The sequence below is a fragment of the Cryptomeria japonica genome, chromosome 3 (assembly GCF_030272615.1).
Source record: "Cryptomeria japonica chromosome 3, Sugi_1.0, whole genome shotgun sequence".
NCBI classification, from domain to species: Eukaryota; Viridiplantae; Streptophyta; class Pinopsida; order Cupressales; family Cupressaceae; genus Cryptomeria; species Cryptomeria japonica.
This window is the reverse complement of record NC_081407.1, coordinates 17,888,715-17,900,858: the sequence shown is the minus strand read 5'-3', so window position 1 is coordinate 17,900,858 and position 12,144 is coordinate 17,888,715. Positions and strand designations below refer to the sequence as shown.

General features: G+C 37.0%; 1 protein-coding gene and 1 long non-coding RNA gene across 9 annotated transcripts; one reads left to right on the top strand and one right to left on the bottom strand.

The window, feature by feature from the left end:
• The first annotated feature begins 211 nt into the window (after nt 1-211).
• Nucleotides 212-6,965, top strand: LOC131049122 (receptor-like protein 50). Of its 8 annotated transcripts, none has more exons than XM_059217996.1 (9): nt 212-3,254; nt 3,392-3,543; nt 3,918-3,969; nt 4,218-4,333; nt 4,967-5,066; nt 5,220-5,379; nt 5,530-6,127; nt 6,241-6,340; nt 6,442-6,965. In XM_059217996.1, the coding sequence occupies exon 1, from the start codon at nt 308-310 to the stop codon at nt 3,146-3,148; it is 2,841 nt and encodes a 946-aa protein (XP_059073979.1). In that variant the 5' UTR covers nt 212-307; the 3' UTR covers nt 3,149-3,254; nt 3,392-3,543; nt 3,918-3,969; nt 4,218-4,333; nt 4,967-5,066; nt 5,220-5,379; nt 5,530-6,127; nt 6,241-6,340; nt 6,442-6,965. The 8 variants fall into 8 exon arrangements, with proteins under 8 accessions (XP_059073979.1, XP_057839132.2, XP_057839134.2 ...); XM_057983149.2 differs by adding an exon at nt 4,735-4,820 and having other exon boundaries at nt 5,220-6,127; XM_057983151.2 differs by having other exon boundaries at nt 5,220-6,127.
• Nucleotides 6,966-7,327: 362 nt separating this feature from the next.
• On the bottom strand, nt 7,328-10,368 carry LOC131049124 (uncharacterized). Its single transcript, XR_009106666.2, has 2 exons — nt 10,012-10,368; nt 7,328-7,878 (listed from the first exon to the last, which is right to left on the bottom strand). It is a non-coding gene; the product is annotated as an uncharacterized LOC131049124 (long non-coding RNA).
• Between the last annotated feature and the right edge of the window lie 1,776 nt (nt 10,369-12,144).

Below are 12,144 nucleotides of genomic sequence, written 5' to 3'. Positions count from 1 at the left end.
ACCTTACCCACAAATCTGGATTTATACGGAAATTAACTTGCAACAAACTAGGTACAATAGTTAATAATTACAAAAGGCTGGCAAACAATTATGGAGAAAAAGTCTTTGAAATTGACCAGTTGATTACAAACACCCACATATAGTAAATAATCCATTTCAACGGGTTTGGTAAAATGGAATGGACGCGATTTCTTCCCCCTTTCACCAACGTAGAAAAATACAATTATAAATCAGCTTTAGTTTCTTCTATTATTTTCATAGAGACAGCAAGTTGTTTGGAGGAACAGAAGTGTTGCTACAATCTGCGATGAAGATGGTGATGATGATGACGAGGGTCCTGATGTTACTGTTATTATTATTAGTAGTGATGTTGTCCTGCTCCTCTGCATGTTATACAGATGAAAGAAATGCCTTGTTAGCTTTCAAAGAGGGCCTTGATTTCACTTCCTCTCATTACACGCTGCAATCCTGGAAGGGATTTAACTGTTGTGCGTGGGAAGGAGTGAGCTGCCACCCAATCACTGGCCACATCATTTCCTTAGATCTTAGTCCTCACTCCCTTAATGCCTCCTGGAATCCTCATGACGTCATCATGCCATCGCCATTCATGTCGTGGAGGGAACTTCGTGGGGAACTATTCCAACTACGCCATCTGGAGAGCTTGAACTTGAGTGAGAATGCCTTTATCCCTTCTCTTGCCATCCCTTCACAGTTTTACAAGCTCAGTAATTTGAGGTATTTAAGCTTGTCCAACTCTAACTTATTTGCTCGGATTCCAAGAGAGATTGGTAAAATGCCCAGCTTAATGTATCTTGATCTGTCTTTTAATTTTTTGAATAACACTATTCCAATATCTATGGGTCAACTGTCAAAGCTCACATATCTTGATCTGAGTTCTAATTGTTTGAATGGCACCATCTCAATGTTGGTCAACTTGTCAAAACTCGCATATTTTGATCTGAGTTATAATGTTTTGAGTGGCACTATCCCGACATTTTTGGGTAAGCTGTCAAAGCTCACATATGTTGACCTGAAATATAACTCTTTGAGTGGCACCATCCCAGCATTTTTGAGTACGCTCTCAGAGCTCACATATTTAGACTTGAGTTTTAACTCTTTGAGTGGCACCATTCCAACTTCTTTGGAGAAGCTATCAAATCTCACATATCTTTATTTGAGTTGGAACAATTTGAATGGTACAATCCCAATATCTTTGGGTAAGCTATCAAAGCTCACACATATTGACATGAGAGGTAACTCTTTAAATGGCGCTGTCCCAATATTTTTGGGTAAGCTGTCAAAGTTGACATCTCTTAGTCTATCTTTTAATCATTTGAGTGGCACCATTCCAACATCTTTGAGTAACCTACTAAACCTCACATATCTTAACTTGAGATCTAACTCTTTGAGTGGAACCATCCCAACATCTTTGGGTAGGCTGTCAAAACTCACAGATCTTATCCTAAGTTTTAATTCATTAAATGGTACAATCCCAAGCTTCTTAGGAAACTTCACCAATCTCAGAGTTCTTGATCTTAGCTTCAACCACCTAAGTGGAACTTACCCACTTTCTCTTTTTGATATTACACCCGATATTAAAAAATTGTATCTTTCAGGGAATATGTTGACTGTAAAAGTCAATGTCTCTTATATTCCCAATTTTCAACTTGAAGCCTTGGGTTTGGGATCTTGTAATATACAAGGGAATTTTCCATCTTTCATTTCAACTCAATATTCCTTAGGCTTTCTAGATGCCTCTGAAAACTCATTTGGTGGAAATATTCCTGATTGGTTATGGGATTCTATACCTCTTCATTATCTCAACCTCTCTTGTAACCAATTTGTAGGTAATTTACCTATTAAGCTGCTTGTATTTGCACCCAGTTCTAATGACAACTTTGTTATTGATTTGCATAACAATAAGTTACAAGGAAATATTCCCCTTTCTCTGCAAAATGTGAGCTTCTTGGATCTTTCAAAAAATCAATTTGATGGACCCATTCCGCATTCTATTTGTCAGTCAAGTAATTTGCATGTTTTAGACTTGTCAAATAACTGGCTTAGTGGTAAGATTCCCCAGAATTTAGACCAATGCTTCAAGTTGTATATGCTAGATCTAGAAAGGAATAATTTCAATGGCACAATTCCAAATATATTTGGGAAGATGACTTCTCTAGAAACATTGAAATTAGGTCTCAATGGGCTAAAAGGGAACATACCATTATCACTTGTAAATTGCACTTCTTTAGAGATCCTAGATCTAAGGAATAACAATTTTCATGGGGACATCCCTACTTGGATTGGAAGCTTGAAAAGTCTTCGCATTTTAATACTAAAATCTAACAAATTTATTGGCAAGATACCCTCAGAATTATCAAACTTGCAAAATCTTCAGATATTGGATATGTCGAGCAACAAAATTTCAGGTATTATTCCAAATGGCTTTATGAACTTGAGTGCAATGGCAAATGAGACAGAAAACACAAGAACTCTTGAATTGAATAGTACAGATATCGGTAGGAATTATATAGATACCATAATCATTATGAACAAAGGAAAAGATATGGAGTATGGAAGAATTTTGAGATTAATTAAATGCCTTGATCTATCAGACAACAAATTATCAGGCAAAATACCTTGGGATATTGAATCCCTCAAAGGATTGATAATTCTCAATGTTTCCAGAAACTATTTCAGTGGTAAGATTCCAAAATCTTTGGGAAGCATGCTACAACTACAATCACTTGATCTTTCCAGAAATGAATTGTCTGGAATGTTTCCTGCTGAGCTACAACATCTCACATATTTGAGCTTCTTTGATGTGTCTTATAATAACCTATCAGGAATGATACCACAAGGAGGACAAATAATGACATTTGATTCCTCATCATTTTCCAATAATTCAGATCTATGTGGCCTACAAATCAATGTGTCATGCTCAAGAAATCATGATGTTTCTCCCAAGGATGATGAAGAAAATAAAAAAGTGAAGAATGAAGATATATGGTGGGATGTGGGACTAGGAATGGGCAATGCATTTGGGTTTTCAATCCTGATTTGGGTGTTGTGTTTCTCCAAATCTTGGAGTGCAAAATGCTTCAAAGTTATGGATGGCATTATTGTCTGCCTTTTTCAAGCATTCAAATAAAAATTGTATAGCTTAAGATAAGATATTTTCTTATCTTCATCTCCTATACACCTGTATATTCAATATGCCATAAATTGCTGATTGTCAGATCACAAATAAATAAAGAGTAAGTTTATTCGTGATTTTTTTTTTAATGATTTTTCAAGTAAATCGTAAGTTTTCTCTATATTGATAATGATTATGCTTAAAACTAGTTTGTACAAATCTGATAAAGCAAGTCTACAATTTCGTTTGGATATACAGATAAGGCACTAACATTCAGAAGTGGAGCATGTTTTGGTCCTCAATAAATGCAGTTTCCTCTTGTTGAAAAGGAGTACACAACAAATTCATTTATAGAATTCTATCATTATCACTTCTGTGGCTGTCATGTTGGCGCTTTAAGAGTTACATAGGTACAAACTCAATTAGCCAGAAAAAAAACTTCTTAAAAAATTTAATTCAATGTACATGTTATTTCAATTCTGATTTTCCTTTGTGTTTTTCCATTGCCATATTGATTCCACATAGGGAGTGAAAGAAATCAACATATTGATTTCTAAACTTTCGGAATATAAGAGCAAACTAAAATTTAACATAAGCTCATCATGAAATTTCAAACATTTGATAAACATTATTACTAGTTCTGACCTGTACCGCTCAACCTGTAATTAAATTTTTGAGATTTTTATATTAGCATGTACGTAGTAGTAGATGGTAACATTCAATACCTTTGTTGTTATCTAATTAGTCAGCTCACGTTTAACTACTTTAACACCACCCTTTGCAGGTCAATCTATTGTGGAAAGAATCTGGTCTTGGATATTTATGTTCAAGCAGAGGTTTGTTTGGTTATTCCTGACCGTTGAAAGTTGATATCTTTTTCCCGATTATTTTAGCAATATTATATTGGATTTTGGGACAATCATCTATTTATATATGGCGTCCTATTCCAGAAATAGCCGGTACTCACCTTTCATTTTGTCATGCCCACTGCATTGAATAATACTCAGAGCTTGTTTGACAATTCTTTTTAATTGTGGTGTTTCATAAATTGAAATTTCTATGAATATTATTTGTTTTATGACAGTTGAGCCACTTAAAAATTAAGACTGCTGGAAGGGAGGTGTTAATTAACAAGCGCTTTCTATGGATGAACCCATAGAATCTAACGGGAATCGATCTTGGGCAGAAGTGTGAGAAAAAGTATGTCATCCTTTCCAGTCGCTCGCATCAGCCTCTCGTTAACGTTTAAGATACTCAGTTAATATTTCAGATTGTTGGTACATCAAATGTGGTTGTTTCTTGAAAGTCCAAATTGACAAATATTAAATTAAAGTCAAATGCAGGGTTTAGTGAAATAAGGAATTTTCTTTGCAAATATGGTTTTGTAGTTATTTTTTCAGGTTTTAAAGTATCTTCAATTTGTTGTTTGACTTTTGTTAGACTACTCTCTAGAAAAGTTTTCCTGTATGATCTTTGTCAACGATACACATTCCAGACAATGCTATGTGGTGTAACAAACTTTTATGGAGCTTGTAAATTGGCAATAATTGTACAATCTGAGGAAATTATTCTTTACTGAATACTTTAGAGGTGCATGGCAGTTCCAGAGTTAACATTGTGTGGCTTAGAAAGCAATCTTTGCGGGGAAAGCAAAAAATTCATGGCATTTTCAGAATTGATTTGAGTGGTAAAAAAGATGCTAAAAAATATTGCTTCCACTTTTACTATCAAGTCTCAAGATGCATAAACAATAAGCTTATCTACTATTTCAGCATTTGATGTGTTAGCCCTAATAAAATGCTAACCGTTACTTGGTTGGAACTGGCAATACAGAATTAACAGCAGAAAATACTGTCGATAGAAACATTGTTCAGAACGAGAGGAAGGATGAATGACTTACCTGGGCTAGTAAACTACACAGAGGACATGAAAGGTACAGACACAAAACAGTTTTTTTTTTAAATATCAATTTAGAATTCAGGTGATAAATGCTTAAATTCCACCAACAGTTCAATGGTGCATGGGGTTTCAGATTTTCATTGAAGCAATTTTTTATGAAGCTTGCAAACTGGAAAATATTATTCAGGTTTTTCGCTAAATACTTGGGAGAAGCACCGTAGCACGACAGTGTACAGTGTTTCAATGTCCCAGACTCAACATAAAAAGTCAAGATGCAAACGGCAAAAGAAAGTAATCTTTGTTGGGAAAGCACAATCTTCATGGTGTTTTCAGAATTAATGCAAATGGTAAGAAATATGCTAATAAGAAGACTTCCGCCTTTAATGTCAAGTCCCAAGCTGCAGACACAATGGGCATATCTACTGTTTCAGGGTTTGAAAGTGCTAGTCCGAATAAAATGTTAATTTGTTGTTTGGCGGTTGATACAAAATTAACAGTAGAAAGTAGAGCTGATGGGAAGATTGTTCAGAACAAGAGGGAGGATGAACTTGGGGATATTGGCTCCATTGCCTCGGATGGCTTATCTAATCTACTGAACTGCACAGAGCATATGAAAGGAAGAGACACAGATAAGTTCTCTCACAGTACCAAATCAGAATTTAGGTGATAAGGGTTTAAAATCCATCGAAAATTCTATGGAGCATGGGTTTCCAGATTGTCATTAAACAAAGCTGATTTGATTTCATCAAAATATAGTGCTCACTCGTCTCCGATAATAAGTATTCAGAGATGCAAAAAGATGAAATACATAATGGTACAGAAGGTTCAAGGGAAGATGGATTTGGAGCCAAGCAAGAGAGCAACCCTTAAAATGCTGGTGTCGTTGGGCATGATAATTAGCAATGTTCTGATATGCACAGGAACTCTGCCTCTGAGAAGGTCCATCCTAACGTGAATATAATCATTGCCGAGGGGTTGTGTGTCCAGTCATCCACTTTATTATGCTTCTGATCATCTCACCTCCAGGCAGGAATCTTCACAGGCGAGGAAAGACCTTGGCCAAGAAGTGGAACAGAAAGATGCTTCTCAAGTCTGGTAAGGATTTTAAGTTTTGTCTCCATGTTTGCTTTCTTGGGCAAGGTCAAATTTGTAATGCTTTAATTCTATTAGAGTTTTGCAGTCCTAATTAAAGCTTTTAAAATCAGCAGATACATTGCTAGAGACAAGAAGAGGAGTGGTGCAAAATCTTGTACATGCCAACTGCTCATGCAGTTACAGGAATGCTTTCCTCCTTCACACTTCACACCAGTAAGCCCAGCTGGCCTTCAGTTGTCATACTTCATATTAATTTAAATAAAACAGCTTTTTCATCTGGCCACCTGAATTTTGGAACGTTTGGTCCAGTGCAGGTTACAACAGTTTCCTAACATCCTTGAGTGTGCCTACAAGTACAGCCAGGGGAGAACATAAACTGTGGTTCAGGGGCTTCATTACCTTTCTTAAATGAAGAAAGATTCTTTGGGACTTCATCTATTACATCATTTCAACTCCACAGTTTTCAAGCTCTTCAGTTCCGTCATATTCAGGGCAGCAGCACTGTATATTAGTTAAAAGAGGAAAATTCCCTGTCTGAACTTTTCCAAGAGAAATGATGGGAAATTCCTCTACTGGTTGAAATGACCATAGTAGGAATGGTAGTAAATCACACAATCAGACTCTTTCATCTGTATGTACTGCATCAGTCAAGTGCCTTTATTGTGTTTTTTATATAATCTAAGGTTAGGCGAGATCAGATTGGCAAATATGGCTATAAATCCCATTTATTAAGTTTGTAAATGCAGTGTATATGATGTAAAGATGTCACCATTTTCATTTGGTGAGCTCCTAGCATGGTAGCGTTACGCTTACGCTCTAAAACTCTGCCATTAATATCATGTAATTTTGAGCCACCCTTCTCGAATTTTCCAAGAATTGGTTTAACAAAATGCAGAGCAAAGGCAGGTCGAATATTTTTTTTGTCTGTTTCTCAAGTTTTTCTCAAATAATCAAAAAACAGTATTGATTTTTTTTAGATATATAGGCTCGTTTACATTTACATAGAAAAATACAGAGCATTAAAGTATTTATAGACAGAAATTTTTTGGTTTCAAGTTAGCATTAAGATTTTTATTGTTTTTCGGTTTTATTTTGAATAGATTTCTTTTAGAAATTAAAAGTTTGAAGGAGAGTATTAACGCAGTCCGATAGTCAAGGACCCAATGAAGGGCAATTGACTGTAGCAGCTGACAACTAAAATGAAAATAAAATTAGATTGCAGAGAGCAATTCAAGATCTTATTCAAAGCCAGCAAAATGTTTATTAGCAGAAGTCACCATTACATGAAAATAAGAGACACACAAAAGTCAACAAAAACCCACCAAACTAATCTTAAGAAAACAACACCATCTACAGCAACAAAGATCACTGGAAAACACAAATGCTGCTAACACACACCACTACCCCCCTTCAACACAGAAAATCTTCTAAGTTATGACTCGATGATTCCCTTCGGCAACTACAGCATGATCCCTTTTAAATGAGCATAGTATCTTTTTAAATGAGCTGTTTCCTAAAATAATGGTCCATTACCATCCTCCACTAGCCACTTCAATCAAAATGCCAACAAATCATTTTTTTTGGTGGAAGTCATCTGTCATGTGTTTGTTTGAAAATAAAATTGAAGATAAAGGAGATACTGTCAAGAAAAGCATGTAATCCCCGCAGGAAGCTGCCAGAGAAGATTTGTGAGTTGTTGCTTATGCAAAAAGAGCGTGGAGTAATCCCTGCCGCCAAAGGACAAGAACAAGCTGCAGGAGGTAAAATATCAAGCCAACGAAGTCAATACTATTGTAAATGCAGAAGTCATTTCAAAAAATTGTGAAGCTGACCCTCAAAAGAGGAGATGGAAGTCAAAGAGAAGATCTGGTATAATCTACCAAATTTGAAGCCACATTCAAAAAGGTGAAGCCCTCAATTTATGAGGAATAAGGCCATAATATTTTGTCAAAAAAATTGAAGCCCTTTATTGGACGAGAGAAGGCGTAGAACAGTGAAGAGTCGCAATAAAGAATTTGTCAAATGGAGATCGAATCTCGCTAAAGTCGGAAGAAAAAATAATTGATTTTGTGTTGAGTAGTTATTTAGAAAGAATCTTGGAAGGTTTTAAAAGATGCCACCACTATAAAAGAACGAGTGCATTCTCAGAAAGATTGCTGCAGCATTGAGATCGCAGAAGTACAAAGTCTAAGCTGCATGGTAAAGATTGGAATATTGCAGTTTTTTGTTTTCTGTGAAACACTCCACCAAGTTAGAAATCGTGGAGGTAAAACCAGGCTGCTGCATTACAAGAAAAAGCATTGCAGCGAATGTGGAGCCCTTGCACATTACTGGGGAAAGACAGTCAGATGTCAAGGCTGCAGCTGCAACTTTTTTCATCATCCAAAGTCAAGGAAGAAAGCAGCTGCAAGGAAGTAGCCACGGTTTTTTAAAGAGGTAGATCGTGGCATCTGCTGCCAAAGATAGCAATCGCTCTGTTCAACAAAGAGGATGCCTAAAAGACAAAAACCCTTGTGAAAGGAGGAGGTTTGTTGCATTCACATGATTCTTTTATGTCTTGCGTTTGAGGAATCTATGGGAAAATAGAAGTTGCTGCTGTTGTTAAGGGAAGACTCGAGCCATAGCCCTTGATGAAGCCTCTGTCTATTGCATGTGTTAAAGTCACGGTCCAATCCAACGCAAATCACCAATTTAAAGAGAATCTTCTGCAGTCAGAGTTTGAAAAGTTTAAGATCCGGCCATTCTAAAAATCACCAAAGTAAATATGATATTGCTGATCCAAATCAGATCGTTGATAGATTGTGTGCAGCCTAAAGACAACCAGAGGCATTGAAGAATGAAGAAAAGAAACGATAGATGCCGCCACGAGTCCAGGTGTGAAGAATCCCCTGTTTGCAGAGGGGAAGCAGCTCAAGTTGAAAGGGCGAAGTAGATTCAAAGCTATTAAAGAGGAGATCCAGCCACTATGAAGGAAGGCCAATGAGAGCAGCAGATCGCTATTTGTAAGAAATTAGTTTGAAGCCACCTCCAAAAAGGTGAAGCCATCAATTTGTGAAAGAAGTCAAATGAAAACCTTAGCAAAGGTCACAGTGTCCCTGAAGGATTCAGAAGCCCGCAGAAGTCCGAATAAGTAGGAGAAAAGTCTATTGAAATTAGAAGAAGTTTATCTTTGATTTGTGTTGAATCCATTAGTGGTTAAAATTAAAGGGCAGATTGTTGTACTATTAATTTCTTCACTTTGCATGAATCTTCACATAAGAATTGCTTGTCTAGTCTTGCATGAATTGCATTAAGATAAAAATAGATTGTTCAATCTCCAGTTCTGTATAAATATGCATGAAATCTCTTCTAGTTTTTATTGTCCTTTGATTTGTTAAGCCGTTTATTTAAAGAAACATTTGTAAATGAATTCATTATCTTTGACCTTCTGATCAGCTGATCTTGGTATTCAATCTAAATGAATAGAAAGATTCATTTGTGTGTTAACAGTCGATTGTTGTGCAGCAATTTGAGTCTGATGTTTTTTAATTTCTTCCGGTTCCAGTTGAGAGAGGAGGTTGATGGACATCAGCCACTTCAGATAAAGGCGATTTAGGAGCTTGGTGCCTCGCATGGCTCATAGGTGCATGTTCAGAGCAGAGTACGATTTGTCCATATCCACTGTTTCCAAGGTAAGAGACTCATATGATTTTAATTTAAGGTTTCGGCTGAGAGATGCTATGTGAGGCATTTAGGATTTCATGTTTTTCATTTCAGTGATATATGAACATTTAAGATCATCAGCGATCTAATTGCTTTATCCTAGACCAGTGAAAGAAGCTTAAAAACAAAAGAGCAAACAAGAAACTAATGCGATTTTCGAAGTAGATAAGAGGATATCTAACCTTTCGTGGCCGTTCACATCGGAGAGCGAGATTTGAGATTTGCCATCGAGGACATGGTTACTCATCTTTCAAAGGGCTGGTGCTCTTAAAATAGAGTGCCGCGTGGGAGAAGCCCTAATTTGGAAACCCTACACCTAAACCTGCAAGGCAAACAGTTGCTAAAAGCAACCCATTACCTATAAACAATTAAAATTTTAATGATATAAGTTCAAGAATTCTATGGCCTTTAGCCTTTTATTCACTCGAATGTGAGAGCCACTTGATCAGGCGATGTCTATGCAGCGGATAGAATGGCTGCTACAAAGTACAAATGACTCTTTTAATTAAAAGAGCAAATGGGCAATTTTGTTCCCTTAGATTAGTATTTGAATCAAATGGAGGTGCAATGATTACATCCGTTATGGCCATGCAGGTGTACAATGCCACGTCGGCATCCACGATAACAGACACATCTCCTGCCACCTGTGTGCCACATCAGCACCCACGTTAGCACCACCTGTGCACAGTCAGCCATCCGAGCAGCCACGTGCACGAGTCATCGCTTAGCTAGCATCCACGTCATCATACGAATGCCACATTAATCATCCATGTCATCATCCACGTGGACTTACATCTCATCATTTCGTACAGCCACGTCATCAAGACAGTCCAATCATTTTTTGCCACGTGTCATATCCGTGTCCAATCATTTTTTGCCATGTGTCTCTTGTGTTCTTTCATTTTGCTTCTATGGGTTCTCCTAAGTTTCCTCTCTTAACTCCTCATAATTATGCTACTTAGAAAATTGATGCATGGAATAAACTTATGCAAAAAGGGTTAACTCATTACATTGATGAAACTATTATTGCTCCAGTTGATCCTAAGGCTAATCCAAATGGTCACTTGGATTGGCTCACTAAGAACTTAATGGAAATTGGTACCTTAAGAAAGTATGTATCAAAGGATCTCATCTTTCATATGAAAAAATGTACCTTAATTAAGGATGTTTGGCAAAAGTTTCAAGACTTGTATGGTCAAGTTGATGAGATTGGGGGATATCAAATTGATAGTGATCTCACCATGTTATATTCCAAGAACTTTGATACTATACAAGATTATGTCACTAAGGCAAAAGAGTTGAGGGCACAACTCAAGGATTGCAGCATTGATAAAAAAGGATATTCAATTGATCTTCAATTTGATGGGCAAGCTTCCACAAGAATATGCAGCATTTGTTTCTAGTTTCCAAACCCATAGGATGACAATGGGTTCAAGCTACACAATGCCTACATTTAATGCTTTCACTGAAATGTTGATGATGGAACAAACTAAGTTGATAAGCATGGGCATTTTTAAGGCTTCTAAGTCTCAGGCATTAGTGGCAACTCAAGGGAACAAAGGAAATCAAGGAAAGGACAACTCAAAAGAAGAAGAAAGGCAAATCAAAGCCCAAGGACAAAGCACCACCTTCTCCACAACAAGAAGATTCATCATCTTCCAAGAAGGACAATTCACCATAGAAGGAAAGACCTACTTGTGCCTATTGTAAAAAGGTTGGTCATGAGGAGCATCATTGTCATACTAAGAAGATTGATGAGCTCACACATATCCTCAAAAATCACAACTTTGGTTTGCCCAATGCCTACAAGGAGGAGGATTTATCACCTTCCACTTCCTCACAATCAAAGGGAAAAGGGCAAGCATTAATGGTCTCAACAAGTGGGAAGACTCACTCTTTTGGGACAAGAAAAGGAAAATATCTGTGTGCTACTACAAGTCATGATTCAGGGAGATGGCTTCTAGATTCAGGGGCTTCTCATCATATGGCATCTTCATAGTCTATGTTTTCTACATTTGAGCCTTGCCCCATGCCGCGGATTTTGATGGGCAATCATACATACATGGATGTGATTGGGAAAGGAACTATTGCCATTGGGGATAACTCCTTCAATGATGTGTTGTTTGTACCCCACTTGACAAGCAGTCTTCTTTCCATCTATCAAATCACACATGGGGCAACAAATAAAATTGTGGAGTTCACACTTGAGTCAGTTTTCATTAGAGACTTGGAGAGTAGAGTTATCATTGCGACTAGGGTGGTGGATCATGCATCTCGGTTATATTCTTTTTCAGATGTTGTTCCTAGTGATGAGG

Excerpts from the sequence above, each read along its gene's own strand:
- LOC131049122 (XM_059217996.1), top strand. The coding sequence starts at position 308 with ATGAAGATGGTGATGATGATGACGAGGGTCCTGATGTTACTGTTATTA.